This window comes from Pogona vitticeps, chromosome 2, assembly GCF_051106095.1.
Source record: "Pogona vitticeps strain Pit_001003342236 chromosome 2, PviZW2.1, whole genome shotgun sequence".
Classification (NCBI taxonomy): Eukaryota; Metazoa; Chordata; class Lepidosauria; order Squamata; family Agamidae; genus Pogona; species Pogona vitticeps.
In genome coordinates this window covers 266459588-266480228 of record NC_135784.1, presented here as the reverse complement: position 1 = coordinate 266480228, position 20641 = coordinate 266459588, and the positions used below count along the sequence as shown (strand labels likewise).

Genomic DNA, 20641 nt, shown 5'->3' with positions numbered 1-20641 from the left:
GCTTCTCTCAAACAGAACTATCCAGGAAGACATTTTTCAAAAAACAAAACTAAAAAAAAAACGTTTCATCTCTTACAAATTGCCAGCAATTCTGGATTTGATACAGCCTGCCTCAGGACAAAAGACACATAACTGCACAGCACACATGCAGGCACAACCATATAAGGTGTTCAACACCTTAAGCAGGTGCATTTTCTTGCATGATGATATCCACAGCCTCAGCGTGTAAAATCCATCTTGATATGGATTATCTGGCTGCTGTTTATAAACAAGTGACACTAACAATATAGCATACCTGCAATACTGTTCGGAAAGACTCTGACAGCCTGAATAAAACTAGGCAGCTGTTAAACATTTGACCTTAAACTATTTTATCTATAGTAGTTATCTATGACATCTAATTGAACTGTCAGATGTCATAATTAATATGATGAGTTTGCCACTAAGGCTGAATATATTGTTCTGGCAGAGACTTAAAGAAAGATTGCTACAACAGACACCTCGATCTTTAAAGAAATTACATAAAATAGGTTTCTTGCAGAATGCATTTCTTCACTTTGGTCTGGGAAAGGGAAATGTGGATGCTGACATTTTAGGCAGATATCTAATACAAAGCAAGATTCTCACCTGCCTTTGGATGCATAGCATTCATTAAACAACAGCTTCATATGATCAACAGATTTTTTTAAATAATTGAGATATTTGCAGAATAACTAGCAAGAAAGTAAATCAACCATTATTTGCAACCATAGGTTTCACTGTCCGCTATCTGTACCTAGTTAATATGAAGACGATTATATAATTCCACTTAGATATATTTTTACATAATACATAGTTGGCACATATCTTTATATGTTTAGTTTTAATGAATTCAAGCAGTATTTCTCACTCTTATAAAGAGAATGATGTAGTGTTAATATGTGTTTATTTGAACTATGTCTCCATCTAAAGGCTCCAAATGTCCAACATACTTGTCCTAGAGAAACATCCTTTATATTAATTGTTTAGAGATTTATAGATGATAAGCAGCACATTTTATTTACCATTATCCTTGAGTTTGAGGGAAATTTTAAAGCATGCATAAAACCATAAAACAACCATAAAACACAATCTCGCTGGGCATCTTCACTACTTCACCTATTAATGACACAAACAGTACTTTGATACACACACACACACAATAATATGCGAGCCACAATTATAATCCTAATGCGTAGATTCTTCACAACTCCAGTTACACCTCATAGCCTGGAATGTCTGTTATTCCAGTAAATTTGCAAAATCTCATTACTAGCAACTAAGTCTAAAAAGATTAGTTCTTGATTTGCATTTTTTTCTGTAACAGACAATTTGAAATGTTTTCGCAGAATTTCTGTTTCTTGGATCAAAACATATTTTTCTCCAATCTCTATGAGCTTTGTCCATGGCAAGTGTTGACTGATTCACTCCATAGATCCTTGGCCTGTATGATTCAGATACTTTGAATTGTTTCAGTTCTAAGGAGCACAAATGAAAAATATGATTTATTTTTATAAAACATAGTTGCGGTGCACAGTTTAGAACTTGAAACAGATCTTTGTAATCCATATCATTAACCTTTCCTGGTCTCTTCACACACACACAAAGTTCAGAGAAATGAATAAAAAGCTGTTTCCATGAGGACATATGTACTCCACAAAAAACAATGCATACTTTAAAGAGACTTACTGTATCGTGTTGTCTGTTATCCTTTCCTGATATGATCAGGAAGTAATTCCATGCCAGGAGTAACAACAAACTCAGAGGAATCATGTACAATTCAAAATTCCAAATCACAAGGAGAAAGAGCTGGAACCAAAAAGCAAGAAAAATGTTATTTATTTATTTATTTATTTATTTATTTATTTATTTATTTATTTATTTATTTATTTATTTATTTATTTATTTATTTATTTATTTATTCATTCATTCATTCATTCATTCATTCATTCATTCATTCCATTTATACCCCGCCTATCTGGTCATATTGACCACTCCTTAGATTCAGGAGACTATAATAGGCGAAACATAAAAGAATATAAATTAGGCAAAGAAAATATCCATCTCTGATACAATAGGTGGCCTTACACATTCTGCGAATTTTTTTTTTTGCAATTTTTACATATAAATAGTAAGCTAGTGCCATTGCTTTAACTAACATGCAGTTTGGAAGCACTCTCTGTCTCTGAGCCTCATGGCGCAGTGGTTAAATGGCAGTACTGCAGCTAAAACTGTGCTCACAACCTTGGGTTCAAATCCCAGGTAGGCAGCGCAAGTTTGACTGAGGCTTCTAATCTTCCGAGGTCAGCAAAATGAGTACCCAGCTCGCTGGGGGGGGGGCAGTGTGTAGCCTGTATAACTTACTTGTAAATCGCCCAGAGAGTGCTTGAAGCGCTATGGGGCGGTATATAAGCAGCACACTTTGCGTTTTTGCTTTTTTTGTTTCCCTTAAACAAAGCCTGAAATACAAATGTTGCTGAGCCACGCTTTGCTTTTTGCCCATAGCTGCAGATCCATATGTATCACTCATTCAGACAAGAAATATTCTCAAGCTTAAAGGACCTTTTAAGATGGAGTTTGCCAGGTGGTTTTACATGGATACAAGCATCAGTTAAAAATGAATTTTTTAAAAAAAATCAGAATTATTGTTTTATTTATATCAATGCTAATGTAGATTTAATCACTAAGGCCCTGGTCACACAAGGGAAATGTTCTCTAGTTATTCCTATACTTTCCATACCTCTATTATACTGATTCCCACTCCCCACAACTATCTCCTCACAATGACTGGTAAAAAGCAGCCTGTCAAAATGCCAGTACTGCAGCAACAGCTTAAATTGCTCTGACATACTTTTACCAACATACTGCTGTAGTGGCCACAAAAAATAAAATAATAGTAATATGCAAGCCACAATTATGGCGGCCATCTTCCTGGGTTCAATTCTGAAAAGAAGTGAGGCAGATAATGTACACAGGCAATTCCAGTAAGGAATGCACTGGTACAACAGATACAAAATAACACAACCCTCCCAGGGAATTGAAAAGAAACTGCAGTTAAACCGCTGGCCAGGAAAATGTTTTGATCCTGACGGTGCACTGTGTGACCAGGGGGGAAAAAGCAACAATCTAACTAGGGGATAACTAAAGAACAGTTCCCTCATGTGGCCGGGGCCTAAATCAGCAATTAAAACTCATATACCTTTTGCCAGTATTCACATAAATGGGGCACTTTTTCTATAATAAGCTTGACCCATCTCACAATAGTAAAACAATGCTATGATCTCCTGACTGGTTATGTAATTGCCATAAGAACGTCTTCTGAGATCTCAACTTCATCAACATTTGTAGTGTACCAAGAGCTAGAGAGCAGCTGATGGACTAACTTCCTTTTGAGGTCCCTTACTGTTGAAGTCCTTCTCTGTTATCACAGTAACTACTATGACTTACGAAGTGATGCTACAATAATCCAGAACCAAGATAAATCTGGTCTGAATGTATATTTCAAGGAAACACAAATGGTTCTTAAGCAGTGTATGTAGTTAACATGGCACATCCAAGTCTCTTCTTTAAGCTCCTTGTCCTTAAGTCTTAGTGAAATAAAACACTGTATAACCTGTCTGCTTAATAAGGTATTAAGTTTAGGGCTATAAAACATGCTTGCTGAATTCTTTGCTGTCATTTATCTAGGCTTTCTCAACTCAACAACAACACCTTAATGTGAAACTTCCAAGCACAGCAAGATTACTTGACTCCATGCGACAGTTAGACAAAGGGCCCTGTTCTTTCCCATGAAGCTCACTGTAATTTTGCTCAAACTGTCTGTGCAAAATCTGTGTCTGCTCTCTTTGTATGTACAAAGCACACAAACACAGCAATCACAGAACTGGTTGATTTTAGAAGATGCAAACAAACTCTTTGCTACTTCTAATCTTTAGAAGTCCACTCAAGACAACAGAAGCCATCATGATTTGCATTAGAAAAAGAGAGAGAGAAGCCTTCTAGTTTCCATTTTCTTGATAAAAGTGCCACAAAATACCTTGCCTTCTGGAGGGAAAAATCAGTAACCCTAGACACCCACAGTATCACTGGAAATATTTTGAAAAGAGCTCTGCCCATCTTTTACTGGCTTGTTGTCAAACTAATGTCTTCTGTATTTTGAAATCACCCATTCACTACTCCTATCTTCCCAAACCCTCGATCCTTTCTTTTCTGATTAATATCAGCTGTTTGCAGTCAAGATGTCCCTCTTCTCTGCTGCTCGAGTGCATAAGGTAGCAAACAAAATGAAGACATGACAATACCACGAAGTTAATCAAATTCACCTATGCATCTGTATCTCTTGAGGCAAAGAAAGCCACACTGACCTCACTAGGGATTACATGGGAGGAAATCTGTCCCTTTTGCTGAGGCTGGCATTCTCCCTTGCTGTGATCCTGTGGCCTGCCTTATTCTGTCACCTTAGGGGCAGCAGGATTGTTGCATCAGGTACGGGGATGCATTCATATACCCTGACCTTTGATACAAGGCAATCACTTTTGCCCCTCTTTGCAGTACCTTGTAAAAAATATAAAATGTTCCAGAACAAAAACGTTTTTTAAAAATAACAATGCTTGAGAAATATTATATTTCAAGTCAGCCCTGAAGGTTTTCATTTGGTGTGATAATCCAGTGCAAAGTAGTTTTCCATGTAAAAACCTCTACAGAAATGATCAAGAGAAAGCCAAATTAAATCCACCAAATAACTCGATCCAGCCTTGCCAGCACTCCTAAATTTTAATCAGTGTATGATAGAACATTTTCGAAAGGTAAAGCTTCTCATTAATGCTTTAATGTTGCATCTCTGTTTGCATGTACTGCATGTCGATGCCTAAATGTATGTGTTCCATGAAAGTGAAATGCTGACATTTTCAGTGTTGCTGACTTAATTATAAAGCCTGTCTTCAAATAAAAAAAAAATTGCTCTGTGTGTCAGATCTAGCTCTAAGTGTTGCAAGATGGCTCTGAAACTCACAAAAGTTGACGATTTCAAACGATTTTGATTTGTATAAAAGCAGAACACTGACCTAGCTGAATAAAAGAAGCCCTCCACATCTAATAAATACCTTTGAGTTTCAGGTATGAAACCAGGCAAATCCTAATGTTCTTTTGCAATTAAACTAAATAATTTGGGGCTGTTTATAAGGCAGGAAGAAATTCCCACAAACTGTAGAGATATATTTATTAAAAAGGTAAGTATTGCCTTGTTCTTTATTAAAAAGACGTGCATTGCTCTCCCTCTCTCTTTCACTGTCTCAGTATAGTCAGAAAAACAAACAAACAGATGTGAGAATCAGGGTAGCTCACAACAGAAAAACAAAATAACAGAAACAGAAACAACAAATGCTTTATGCATTCCTTTTCGGGCAGAAATAAAACACAGTATGTCAAACATTTAAATTCTGCCAGAAAATTGTGCTTCTCTTCCTTAATTCTTCTACCAACTGTAGATTTATTTCAGTACCTTATAATTCACATAGTAACACTAGTAAAGTTACTATGCCTATATAAAATAAGGCATGCTGGATCAGACTTGTCTAGTTAATGTAGCATTCATATGGTGATCCACCAGTTGCCTATGGGAAGCCTAGAAGCACGACATGAGTCCATCTGCACCCCATCTCAACTCTCCCAGCCTGTAGGCCCCAGCAACTAGTACAATGATACACATCTCTTCTGGTACTAGATGCAAACCCACTCCACCTGGAAGCAACTTCAGTCAATTTTTTTGAGGTAAAACTCCCAGAATGGTAATTGGGAGCTGTTGTCTATAAAAATACGTTTTTCCAAGATCTGTTATTAAATATTTTACTCATTGATCTGAGAGGACTTCGTTAGTCATTATGTTCAAGTTTATTGTATTAGCTAAAAGCCATCACAATTGTTTAAAATACAAATACCTGTATAATCAAATAATATCAGAATAAAATCACAGGCATATAAAATAATAAGAGACCATTCATATCTGGGAGTCTCCCACACAATTGATCACAATGGCTCTCAGGAAATTAGCACGCATGTTTCTGGCCGCTTTTGCAAACAGCACTGTTCTGTATGTAATATATGGGTCACAATCCAAAAGTAACCTGACCACGTTTGTCTGAGGGCTTTCCTCCTGTAGAGCAGCCAAAATGTCACCCAGGAATTTTTCTCTGGGGTTTTGATAGAGCTGACAGTTAAGTAAATAGTGGACAACATCCTCTGTCTCACCTGCTCCGCAAATACACAGCCTCAGATGCTTGGGGACATTCATGTACCTGCCGTCTAAGACAGTGGTGGGCATGGCTTGGTAACAGAGTTCTGTGAATGTGGTTCTCAAGGAGGGAAAAGTAAGTGTATGTAAGTGTTGCACCCTTGAGTGGTTTGTTTTCAGCAGATGGTACCAGTGAGAGAAATTTGAAGAGTGGATTAAGGATAAGTCTTGGTCATTATCCAAGTAGATCCAGTCCCTCAACATTCTTTTAGTCCAAGAAAAAACAAAAATGTCTGTGGAGAGGGATTTAGATTTTAGTAGAGTTTGAACTGAAGTTGCCCAGCCACCACTCTTCCATTGCTCTACCATACAATGTTTAGGTAGATAGTGGTCGGGCATATCCGTCACCCTCTTATAGTAAGAGAGTACAGCTAGAGTTGCCCTGGCTTTAATGGGCACCATACCTGTCTCTGTTCTAAGAAAAGCTGCTGGGGTCCCCTGGGGTACCGTGAGGATGTGCCTCAAAAATTTATTCTGTCCTACTTCAAGATGGTGTAGGTTATTCTGATTCATATTCCAGATTTCAATTCCACAAAGCATTTGAGAGATGACCCTCCCTGAAAAGACTTTTAAAGCTGGGGTTACACGTTTACCACCTTTGAGATGAAAAAATTTGACCAGAGCATGGCTAGATTTCTGAACCGATATTTTCGTGCTCTGTATCTGGGATTTCCAGCAGTTTTTCCTTATCAAAATGCACTCCTAGGTACTTGAAGGTCTGGACATGTTCTATTTTATTTTCACCTATAGTCCAGCTAAATTTGGGGGGGGGGTGCTTTCCAAAAATCATCACTTTAGGTTTTGTGTAATTTATTTTTAGTTGCTCTAGGTGGCTAAACTCTTGGAGCTTATTTAAGCTTCTCTTCACTCCCTTTTTGTTCATAGATAATAATACAATGTCATCAGCATATATAAGGCTTGCAATCTTATAATGAGGGGGGGAAATGATCTGGATGGTTTAGAGCTGTTACAATATTATTAATATAAAAGTTAAAAAGTAGGGGTGCGAGTAAGCACCCTTGTTTTGCCCCTTTGTTAGTATGAATTTCCTCTGTCAGCTAATCCTTACCCTCAACGTTGTGCTGGAGTATAGTTCTTGTATTAGGGTTAGGAGTCTCTTGTCGATGTTGGTCTCTGTGAGCTTATCCCATAGGTGGTTTCTGGTGATTGTGTCAAAGGCAGTCAATAAAAGCTGTGAACAGCCATTTGAATGGCCTGGTGGTGTATTTGCATACAAGATGATGTAGCATGTAGATTTGATCTCCTGTGCTATGGCCCTTCCTAAAACCTGCTTGTTTATGGTGAAGGACATTATTTTTCTCCATCCGTTTAGCCAGCTTCTGATGAAGAAGACGGGTATAGAGCTTGGAGCTGATATCCAGTAAGCTGATTGGGCGGTAGTTCTGGGGGATGAATTTATCACCTTTTTTTATAAATTGGGAAAATTATACTCTGCCTCCACCCCTCGGGAAAGATTCCTGTAGCATTAATGTGAGAGAAGAGCTGTGCTAGGACTGGGGCCCACCATTCTGGGTTTTTCTTATACACCTCTGGAGGGATCATGTCCCCGCCAGGTGCTTTGTCTGTTGCTAAAGCATTGATAAGTTTATACAATTCCTGTTCTGATACTGGGGGTCATTCAGGTATGGAATTTAGTAGGGTTTGGGGGGTTCTTGCTTTTTGTGGCCCAGTGTCTGCATCACTATTGAAGATAGTTTGAAAGTAGTGGCACCAGGCATTTGCTGTGATGCAGGCATTTGGTGTGGGATTGGGGCCTATATCCACAGCTGAGACCATACTCCAGAATTTTCACTCTTTCCTTTCCAGCACAGCCTGCCCTAGTTCCTTCCACTGAGCTGACATAAATGCCCATTTCTTTTGTTTTAAAAGTTCCTTATATTTTGAGCGGTGGAGAGCCAGCGCTTCTAGGTTAGAGTTTGAATGCATCTTCCTCATCTTCCTTGTTAAATGAGCTAGTTGCTTTTTAGTCATTATGTATGTACCCTCCGACTCAATTTTCTTAGAAAGTAAGTTACAATAAATAGCCACCATAGAGCAGTTTATTTTAGCTTGTTGTTTTCATAATCAACTCAAGCCGATTGTGAACCTTACAGCCAGTTTTAAAAAGGACCATTTCAATTACTCCCATTCACGGATTACTGCCTTGTTGTGGTGAAGGGGCTTGAGTAATTCAGAGAAGCTATGGGCTATGCTGTGCAGGGACACCCAAGACGGACAGATCATAGTGGAGAGTTTGACTAAACACGATCCACCTGGAGCAGGAACTGGCAAGCCACTCAAGTATCTTTGCCAAGAAAACTCCATGGACAGAAACAAAAGGCTAAAAGATATGACGTTGGAACATGAGCCATCAGGTCGGAAGGCATCCAACATGCTACTGAAGAAGAGCGGAGGAGAAGTACGAGTAGCTCCAGAGCTAATGAAGTGGTTGGGCCAAAGCTGAAAGGACGCTCAGCTGCAGACACACCCGGAAGTGAAAGGAAAGTCCGATGCGGCAAAGAAAAATACTGCATAGGAACCTGGAATGTAAGATCTATGATCCTTGGCAAACTGGATGTGGTTGAAGAGATGGCAAGAATAAACATTGACATCCTGGGTGTCAGTGAACTAAAATGGACAGGAATGGGTGGATTCAATTCAGACGATTATCATATCTACTATTGTGGGCAAGATCCCATAGAAGAAATGCAGTAGCCCTCATAGTCAACAAAAGAGTGGGAAAAGCTGTACTGGGATACAATCTCAAAAATGATAGAATGATTTCAATACAAATCCAAGGCAGACCTTTCAACATTACAGTAATCCATGTTTATGCACCAACCACCAATGCTGAAGAGGCTGAAATGGACCAATTCTATGAAGACTTACAACACCTTCTAGAACTAACACCAAAGAAAGATGATCTTCTCATTATAGGGGACTGGAATGCCAAAGTAGGGAGTCAAAAGATAAAAGGAACAACAGGTAAGTTTGGCCTTGGAGTTCAAAGCGAAGCAGGGCAAAGGCTAATAGAGTTTTGTCAAGAGAACATGCTGGTCATCACAAACACTCTTTGCCAACAACAAGAGGCTACACATGGACATCACCAGACCATAAAGAAGGCTGACCGGTGAAGAATTGATGCTTTTGAATTGTGGTGATGGAGACTCTTGAGAGTCTCCTGGACTGCAAGGAGAACAAACCTATCCATGTTGAAGGAAATCAACCCTGAGTGCTCACTGGAAGGACAGATTTTGAAACTGAGGCTCCAATACTTTGGCCATTTCATGAGAAGAGAAGACTCCCTGGAAAATACCCTGATGTTGGGAAAGAGTCAAGGCAAGAGGAGAAGGAGACGACAGAGGACAAGATGGTTGGACAGTGTCATCGAAATTACCAACATGAATTTGACCAAACTTCGAGAGGCAGTGGAAGACAGGAGGGCCTGGTGTATTCTGGTCCATGAGGTCATGAAGAGTCGGACACGACTTAATGACTAAACAACAACAACAATTTCAATTACTCAACAGGAATGCAGGAAACTATTCAAAAACCATGTGATTTGAATCAGCTAAAGTTAAAACATTACATATTGTTGTGTTTTTTTTGTTTGTTTTTTTGAGAAAAGTAGACAGGCTCAAAATTTCCTTTAGCTGTGGGAGTGGGGAAAGATAACACTTGAAAAGTGCAAGATGCTTTGTACCCTTTGGCTTCTAGTCTCTATGGAACTGTTGGTAAATTGTTCTAACATCCATTCTACCATTCATCTGCCCTATCCTATGACATCCAATAGGCTCATCCCGATCCTCAGTTTTTGGGAGTGTAATAGATTCATGTTCAAGATCAGTGAGATCAATGAGAAAACGGCAGGGTCACTCTGCACCCCTCTCTTGAAATTAAAGCCTAGTTTGCTTTAGGATTCTTTTGGTTCCAAAAGCATCTTTCTCTATCTTTTTCCCTCTAATGGAATGGCAGTCGCAAACCATTAATCCCAGAGAAATGCCGTTTGAGTTATTTTATATCAAAATTCAAGTAAATATGATTCAGTAAATCTTAAGTGATAGTTCAGTAATACAGTCAACCCTTGACTTACGAACGTCCCTAGATACGAACTTTTCGATTTACGAATGGCTCTGTTGGCAAAAATTGGCATCGACTTGCAAATGGAGCTCGACCTACGAATGAGGTTGAGGCTCCGTTCTCAAGTCAATGCCATTTTTGCAAACAGAGCCATTCGTAAATGGCTCCCTGCCTTTTTGGCTTCGGAGGTCTCAAAGGGCTTTCTCCGATGTCAGGAGGAAAGTCCTTTGAGACCTCCGAAAGTGCTGATCGCAGTGGTTGGGACCCCCAGGGAGGTATCCCAGGGCTTGCCCGCCACCATGGGAGACCTCCCTGGGGGTCCCTGCCGCTGCAACCGGCGCCTTTGGAGCTCTCAGAGGGCTTCCTCCGATGTCGGGCAGAAAGCACTTTGAGAGCTCCGAAGGCAAAAAGGCAGGGAGAAAGGGCTGGAAATTTGAATTTCCCAGCCTTTCTCCCTGCCTTTTTGCCTTTGGAAAAAAGGCATAGTGGCGGGCAAGCCCTGGGAGACCTTTGGAGGTCTCAAAGGGCTTTCCCCCCCAACATCGGAGGAAGCCGTTTGAGACCTCCGAAGCCAAAATTTGGAATTTCCAGCCCTTTCCCCCTGCCTTTTTGCCTTTTGAAATGCTGGAACAGATTAATTCCATTCCCATGCATTTCAATAGGAAATGGTACTTTGACTTACGAACATTTTGATGTACGAACATCGTTCCGAAACGGATTAAATTCGTAAGTCGAGGTACCACTGTACTTCAATGTACAGGCAGCATCAGGCATGATGGAAAAAAGTTTTACATTCAAATTCACTTTCTTTCCTTCCCCCAGTTGGGGCTGGCTTATGGCTAAACACATATATTTTCCTAGTTCTAATAAGATATGATTCATTCATTTCAGCCTACCCAATCATCACTGGAAATAAATTCTCTCACTGACTACATGCCACATGAGGAATTGCAAAGATGGTGCTACCATCTAATGAAAACATGTTTATCCTGGCAAGTTTGTCAGCACCAATGAAACCTGCTTGCTCAGGGCCTAGAAGTTTGTGGAATTTCTTGTTTTAATTTAAATTTTGATTTCCCACCCTCTCCTTTTTCCACTTATAGTCTTGTAGTGACATTTCCCATCATTTTATAGAAGTTAAAGATGAAAGCACTGTGACTTTGCTTTGAAAATACTGACAATTCCACATTGCAAGCCCCAGAGTTTGTAGATACAAGCATCGCATTAACAGTCCACGAATTACTGATGAAAAATTCATGCCACTATAATAAGTTTCATATTGGTAAAAGTCAAACAGAAGTGAAAACAGCATTTCTAACTTAGAACTCAGTAAAACATTCACATAATGTCTTTGAGTTCCATCTCCCCCACCAAATATACCAAGTACTGAATTGCATATGCAAATTGTGAAGAAAAGTTTCATTAAATCAGCAGCCTGAGTTGAGTGACACACTGTGACCAGAACTTTGGCCAGGAGTGGACAATCTTGGGGATCTGAAGAGCCAGACTTTTGCCCCCAACCCCATCGCACTTGGCCCAGAAATGGCTGTTTGAGGTACTTAAAAAAGAATGAGGAAACAAATTGGAAGTGTTGGCCAGAGGGCTCCTGATGAGAAATAGGGTGGTTTTGTGTTTGTGTGTGTGTTTTTGCATTTTTAAATGGGCAGGAGGGGGTGCTATGAGATAGCTTGGAGACTTCATGAAGTCCACTTCTCAACTAGCATCACAATATTACTTATATTCATTGTAATATGATCTGCAACAATCAGGATAAGGTGTGAGATATAATACAAGAATGTCCAACAGCTATCCCTGACTTGAGTAAATGCAAGAAATCCCTTCCTATGGGCTGAAGGTAGTTTGATACCAACCTCCATACCACTGACCACCATTCTACAGGAAGTCCTTTCTGAGATGGGACTATGCAGTCAAATACTATGGAATTTGCACTGCTTACAAAACAGGTGCATTTGATTTATTTTTTTTACTGACTGCATGACACAAAGGCTGAATTGAAGTGGCCCAACTCTTTTTGCTCCCAAAATAGCTTTTATTCCCCTGCTGCTGCAAGTTTCTACTTTTTTCAAGCCAAAACAATTTGAACGGACCTTTCCTTATGTACATAGTTAAGACACATTCTTGTAAAGACAGAGGGGGGCATATCTGCATATGGTGTTTTGTTGATGTAGGCAGATGGGGCATGATGTTCAGGCCCAGGGTAGGGGGACATGCATATACAAAGCACCATAATTTTAAAGTGGGAATAGGGTTCTGGTTTGAATCCTGTAGGGTCATGTGGGAAAGCCCTTTTGTTGTGAAGCAAAGGCTTACCACTGTTATTTAATTAACAGGTCTGAAAGTGTCATTAAAATCACCTTTTTATATCCTTTATTATTTTTCCTTATTTTCATGTAACACATGAATTATTTTAACTTTGTTCACACATGGTTTTAAACTACTGGTATGATACTGTGATCAGAGATGAGGTAATTCCTGTGTGTGTTACCTGAAAGAGGAAAGAGTAACAGTTAGGAAGGTGAAGGTGGTGAGCCCTGGTATGGAATCATCCTCATGTGTGAAGCTTTACATGAGCTTTACAGCACACCATAAAAGGATCAGCAGAAGTGGGACCAGAGGAAGGAAAGAAAACAAATGAGGCTGTGGGTTGGAATGTGACTTAAATCAAATCCAGCATGAACGGTGAGATCCCAAATCAATCTGCAGCCCTTTGTGAGCACTAATTGTTATTTCAAATGTAATACAGGCTTCAAATCAAATAGCAACAAATCCAAATCATTCCGATTCAGCTTTCCAGTGTAGTTGCACCCTGAGTCAGTCCCTGCCTCCATGTCCCACAACTCCAGGTGGGTGAAAAAGGTCCTCAAAGTTCACCTATATAGCACCACATGGGGCCCAAAGCCCTGACTAATAAATATAATCACTGTCGTCAACATTTTAGAACTGCAGAGCTGGAAGGGATCTTATGGATCATTAAAAAGAAAAGTATGCTGCTTATATACTGCCCCATAGTGCTTAAAGCTCTCTCTGAGGGGTTTATAATTTAATTATGCAGGCTACACATTGTCCCCACAGTGAGCTCAGTATTCAATTTACCAAGCTTGGAAGGATGGAAGGCTGAGTCAATGAGCTGGCTAACTGAGCCCAGGATCGAACTCAGGTCATGAGCAGTCTTGACAGTAGTACTGCAGTTTAACCACTGTGCCATGAGTCTAGGCCTTGTTAAGGAAGCACAGTAGCGAACTAAACTTCCAACCTCTGATCCACAGTTAGATACTTAAACCACAGTTTATCTTGGGAACTTCTCTGTCATTGTAAAGGTGCCTCTAACCTGTGTTTGATAATCTTCAAAATGAGCCCCTCCAGTGTGCCAGAATCTATTTTGCATATTTAGACCCTTATTCAATCATGCTACTTCCCTCTGCACTAATCTAGGAAACAGCCAAAACAAAAAGAAACAAAATATCTTAATTGGTCCCAAGGTGACCAATCAATCCTGTGCTGTAACCTAAGGGTGGCTTGCTCCAGAAGATAAGACTTGGAACAAATGATTCAAATTACATGAAAGAATATTTCGACAAAATATTGTGAAGGATGTTCCGATGATAAGAGCTGCTTGATAGTGGACAGTGGGGTTACCTGTGAAAATAATTGGCTCCTTCATTGGAGGCTGATGGAAATTTGACAGGAATGTTTTAACTGTGAATTTCATAGTTGTACAAACTTTTGGGTTCCTTCCAACCACAGTTATATAAAACTAGAATATCTATTACTCTATGACAGCAGCTGAAGTATACCTAGCAGCAGAATGACTTATATAGACCGACCCAACCTTGACTATGTAGCCTATCAATATCAGGAAGATCATATGCCTGCATGCTCCTTATTCCATATATCCCACCTCATTCCAGTTCAGAAAGGGGGGAGACTGGCAGGGGAGACTTGATTTCCCTTTTAGTACTCAGTTTTCCAAAACAAAGCGGCCAATTGTTTTTTCAGTCTTTAACTTTTATCAGAAAGATCATCTGTATATTGCTCTTACTGTCCATCTGCAACTTGATTTTTCATTTTTTTTGTTTACTTCACAAGCATACTTTTAAAGTTACATTTCCAATATAATGCTGAAATGAAGGTAGGTCTTATCTATGGAAAATGATTATGCAAATACATACTATTCCTGTTAAGCATGATAACCCCTTTTCTGTTAGAAATGGTTTTCCTGTTTGGGCCTCTTAAAATTCCTAAATAACAACCCTGACAAACTATAGAACAGTTCCAGAAAAGTTATCTACCAAGTAGACTACAACTTTAGATATTTTTCAGAGCACTATTTCCCCACCTATTGTGAGTGTATTTACATGCAAGAAAGTTTATAGCAGGGTGGAGAACCTTCCTGTTGAGGTTTCCCCCCATGGCGATGTGCCGAGACCACATAGTACTGAATTAGTTCATTCACAGAGCACTCTGCAATGAAGTTAAAATGCCTAAAGCATTTGATTTAACTTCTTTATATACACAGTTCGCTATAATGTGAAAGCTGGCAGGATAGCTCAGTGAGTGGGATATCCAGCTGCAGACCAAGAAGTTGGGATTTCAATTCCCCACTCTGCCAAAGGGGCAGCCTGTGTAGCCTTGGGCATGCTACACAATCCAAGGGTACCCCAAGTAGATAAAACCTTCTAAGCCATTTCTGAATAACATATACCAAGAAAACTCTTTTAGCCTTTTGTTTCTGTTCATGGGGTTTTCTTGGCAAAGATACTGGAGTGGCTTGCTGGTTCCTGCTCCAAGTGGATCACATTTAGTGAGAACTCTCCACTATGACCTGTCTGTCTTGGGTGTTCCTGCATGGCATAGCCCATAGCTTCTCTGAATTACTCAAGCCCCTTTGCCACAACAATGCAGCAATCCATGAAGGAGGCATCCCAAACCGGAATTAAGATTGCTGGAAGAAATATCAACAACCTCAGATATGCAGATGATACCACTCTGATGGCAGAAAGTGAGGAAGAATTAAAGAACCTTGTAATGAGGGTGAAAGAGGAAACCACAAAAAATGGTCTGAAGCTCAACATCAAAAAAACTAAGATCATGGCCACTGGTCCCATCACCAGTGGAGGCAGTGAGAGATTTTACTTTCTTGGGCTCCATGATCACTGCAGATGGTGACAGCAGCCATGAAATTAAAAGACGCCTGCTTCTTGGGAGGAAAGTGATGACAAACCTCGACAGAATCTTAAAAAGCAGAGACCTCACCTTGCTGACAAAGGCCCGCAGTGTCAAAGCTATGGTTTTTCCAGCAGCGATGTATGGAAGTAAGAGCTGGACCATAAAGAAGGCTGGCCGCCAAAGAATTGATGCTTTTGAATTGTGGTTCTGGAGGAGACTCTGGAGATTCCCCTGGACTACAAAGAGTACAAACCTATCCATTTTGAAAGAAATCAACCCTGAGTGCTCACTAGAAGGACAGACCCTGAAACTGAGGCTCCAATACTTTGGCCATCTCATGAGAAGAGAAGACTCCCTGGAAAAGACCCTGATGTTGGGAAAGTGTGAAGGCAAGAGGAGAAGAGGACGACAGAGGACGAGATGGCTGAACAGTGTCATCGAAGCGACCAACATGAGTATGACTAAACTCCAGGAGGCAGTGGAAGACAGGAGGGCCTAGCATGCTCTGGCCCATGGGGTCACGAAGAGTCTGACATGAATTAATGACTAAACAACAACAGAAAATCCTGAACCTACTTGATGGCACGTAATAACTGAGTAAGTAATGCTAGTGCATCCTAGGGGTTATACAGTGGGGTCTTGACTTGAGAACTTAATCCGTATTGGAAGGCGGTTCTCAAGTCAAAAAGTCTGTAGGTCAAGTCTCCATTGACCTACAGTGCATTGAAAACCGATTAATCCCGTAACAGGCCGTTTTTGTTCCATTTTGGTTTTTTTCTGGTCTGTAAGTCAATTCTCAGGCTGCAAGTCAAACCTAAATTTTGTGGCCAGAGAAGTCTGTAACTCAAAAAGTCTGTAAGTCAAGCCGTCTGTAAGTCAAGGGTCCACTGTATGTTGATCATTGTTGCTAGAATTTTATCATCTGTTTACCATATTGATCAGGTGCGCATCATATTCTTTACTAGCGCTTAATCTACAATTGGAAGCTCCAGATCCTACTACTGGATCATGCTTTTGTCTAAAACAAATCACAACAGAAGCTGTATCATCGTACAAATATGGTAAAAATATTAAGTGAGTCTCTTAATAATGCTTGGGTATAAAGAGAATAACAATTACTACTGTAACAGTTTAATTACCGCTGTAACAACTCATTCATTTAGTTTTGTATCACATAGTTCAAAGTACTCAAAAAGAACAATTTGGCCCACGTAAACATCTTGCCATCAGACACATACTCTATGTATAGCAGAACAGAATGTGACACAACCACAGTCCAAGATACACACTGAAGAGGGCCACTGCAAGTGAAACAATGCTTCAGAAATTCAAGGGAGCTATGTTGGATTATTTCTTGGCTGCTCCCATTTCTGTTGTTTTCTTTTAGATATTTTACAGATTCATTTTATGTTTAATATTTATTATATTATAGATTTAATGTAAATTGGGTTCTCTCTGCTTTTTCGTTCAATATCTTGGTTTGTGTTGTGAATGCTTTTATTGTAAGCCATCCAGACTGCTGGTCTGACCACTAGATGGGTGGGGTAAAAATTGAACTAAATACATAAATAAACACATTTTAATGTAAATTATCTTTCAAAAAACGCAGTGTATCAACATTTTAGACAAGAAGACATGGCTCATAACCAATATTAAGGTGTATCTTAGCAATTACATGTGAATAGGCATTTTGACTTCTTTCTAGAATAGCCTAGAGTGAGGGCTAGGCTTTAAAAGGTAGAATTAAGGCAAAACAGGTTTCAAAGGATTAAAAGGAACTTATTTTATACAGCAAAAGTTTGGCCTGGTTCTCAGGGTTGCATCAAACAAATCATAAAATCTAGCTGTAGATTTTCATACATCAGTATCAGTCTGCATGTGCACTCATGTGAATGCAAAACACAACTACTGACAGCAGAGATTCACATCATTTCCTACATGTATAGGGAATTCATTGTGTATGAGACAGATGTTAATCTCTTTGATTACTCTAAAAATGCTTCAGCTCTATACTTTCTGTCATAATGGCTAAAGGGTCATATATTATGGCCATGGGTCATACATGTGCTGGTGCTCCCTAACCGTATACTGTAATATCAAGACACAGAATCAGAATGCAGACATTTTTCCCCCAGCATATAAAAGATACATGGCGTTGCAGATATCTAAAGTACTGTACATTAATATCCTTATACAATTTGTGCTGGAGGTGATGGAATTAGACCACAAGAGTGCAGTATACAGTATTAGTGCCTGAGAGACTTCGTCTAGTCTTTCAAATATTCAAATTATGCACCATTTACAGAGTTACATGCTGCTTTTTTAAACAGTGGAGAAAATGTGGGAAGCAAATAAATCGCAAACCCTATTGACAGTATATATGCCCTAGCTAAGAGAACTGTGAAACACTGTAATCACACACTAAAATCTCATGGTATTATTCTAATCAACTTGTGTATCTCTATAGCAAAAGTGTTTAAGCACACTATCGAAATCATGCTATTACTTTCATGTTAGATACTTTAATGATATGTGTTTTATGAAAAACAACTGATTTAATTTGTATATATACTTCTTATCTTCTGGATGAAGTGTTAATAAATTGCAATTTGTTGCAACTGAGTTATTTTTATCATGTTTCACAAAGCTGACAGACAGAAAAAGAAAACTATATTGAAACAGTTCTGAAGCATAAAAAAACATTTGTAAGTCTGTTTTAATTGAACAATATATTCCCTATAAAACTAATTATCCAGGATTGTGAAGTTCTCCCTGGAATTCTCACAACAACTTCCTAAAATCCCTGTTCTGCCTCCAAGCTTAATTCTATTCTAATCAGTGAGTCTCCTCTGAGAATCAACACAGAAAATGTTTCCTAGATTTACTACCTTCCAAGTATGAAAGGCAGACTCGGAGGGCAGTATTTTGCCATCTCCAACTTATAAAAGTAGAATTTAAAGAGAGAGAGTGAAAGAGAAAGAGACCATGTAAGAACAACATTTAAGTCCAAAAGGTCAGGAAAATATCCCCCCCTCCAAAAAAAAGGTTTACATAATTGAGGATATGAGCAATATGTGCTTCTGGTGTTGTTTGTGAAATTCAACAAACAGCATTTACAGAGTTCCTACTCCAGTCCTCTGAAGATGCCGGACACAGAGACGGGCAAAACGTCAGGAAGAACAACCTTCAGAACACGGCCAAAGAGCCCGAAAAACCCACCCAACAACCATCAGATCCTGACCATGAAAGCCTTCGAGAATACATTGTGTATTAGATTACAAAACCTACCTGGATAATCCAGTTTGCGTTCAACTCTGGTTGCTGCTGGTATGAGGGAGTCTCTGATATAGAGCCACATATAATGTTATATGTTTAATTGTTTTTTAAGTACTGTGTTGTTTTTACAATATTTTATGGTAATTTTTGCATAGTTTTAATTGACTGTGAGTTGCCTTGAGTATCTCTTCTTGGACAATCCACCAAGAAAGATGGCTTAGTCTCTACTGAAAAGCTCAAAAACGTTAAAAATTCCATTTTTATTAAGTAGGAAAACAGAGTTCCAAGCTTTTCAGAGGCTACTTTCCGAATGGTGATCACACATGGATGGCCAGAGCTTTTCACTTGCAGTGGGATGCAAAGCACAGCGCCACATCACAGAGCCACTGAACACCTTGAAATATATTGTCTTTCTTTCTTTCTTTCTTTCTTTCTTTCTTTCTTTCTTTCTTTCTTTCTTTCTTTCTTTCTTCCAACATGCATGCAAGAGAAAGAAGTAGAGGCAACTGCATTTTCTGAGTCAAGAGGCTTGTTCCGCTCAGCACTTCTCTTGAGTGCTTGTTCTGAGGGAGGTGCTCAGGATCCAAGGATCATGGGAGAGGTTGTCTCTGAGATTGCATGCACCTTGAAACAGGGGACTTCAAAGAGTCCTCCCTCCTATCATACATGGCTTCCATTGACCCTACTTAGAACCAGTGTTCACCTAGAAAAGGTGCTGCTTCAGTGAGCTGGCCCCTTGATTCAGGAAACACAACCTCTTCCTTTTGTTTTTCATGTGGCAGCACATGCTGCTGGAATGAAAGGTGTTTTTTCTTTTCTTTTAAAGACATTCAGTATACAGGGGTCGCGGCCTTGAGTCTGGAAGGTAACATGGAAGCAAAACATTCACCATTCTTAATGCCTTACTGCCTTGGTGGGCTGAATGGTAAGGACAGTCCTGATACCATAACCCATTTGGCTCTCTCAGAATCTAGAATGTAGAGGAACCTAATTATGTACCTGCTTCCTTTTTCATACTGGTTGTATGAGATCTATATTGGCTACAAAACTATTTACTTTTGTCCATCACCGCCCCACAACCCCATGTGACTGAATCATACATGGAGCTGCTTGTGGAAGCAACATTTTAGGAAGCACCAATTTAAAAGGATTATGTTCCATGTTTGCTACCTAGGAGGATATTTTCAGTTCCTTCCATGTCCTGCTACTGTACTTTGGCTGTTGATCTCACAACTACTACTGCTGTATTTCAAATACATGTAATTTAGGGTTGGTATACATTTGAAGCTCACCTGGATGTGAGCGCTCCACACACAAGACCATCAGCCATGTTTATTTAGCCAGGCAGAGATAATAAGTGGTTCAGATGGTATCTCTACTAGTAAGCTGTAACAAGCCATCATAGCAATGCAATGATGGCTCAAATTGTAGCAATAGCATCCATTCTTTTAAACAGTAGATGGGTGTAACACAACTGTGAATTCAGCAATAACTTAGCATGTTCCTGATGTACTTAAGCAGCATGTTAAAGGGATATTATGAAAAATGAAGCAGCCCTACCTCTTCCAATCATTTTCTCATGTAAGTCTAGGCACCATCACCCCACCCAGGTTTATGTGTCATTATTTAGTTAAAGAGAAACAACACCAAAGTTTAAGGTTAATGTTAAAATGATCCCCATCCATCTAAGCTACTTAGAATGAAAATTAATTTCTGACAAACATCTGAAGGCTGCCATGAAGACTATGACACATGTTAAGTAAATTCTGTTTGCAATTGCTGGCATATAAT

General features: G+C 39.5%; 1 protein-coding gene across 17 annotated transcripts in view; it reads right to left on the bottom strand.

Moving 5' to 3' along the window:
- Positions 1-20641, bottom strand: part of MCTP1 (multiple C2 and transmembrane domain containing 1) — a 247541-nt gene that overhangs the window by 61520 nt on the left and 165380 nt on the right. For all 17 annotated transcript variants that reach the window (XM_072992519.2, XM_072992521.2, XM_072992524.2 and 14 more), the window contains one exon: positions 1708-1827. In XM_072992519.2, coding sequence (XP_072848620.2) covers positions 1708-1827 — 120 coding nt within the window. The remainder of the gene's footprint in view (positions 1-1707; positions 1828-20641) is intronic.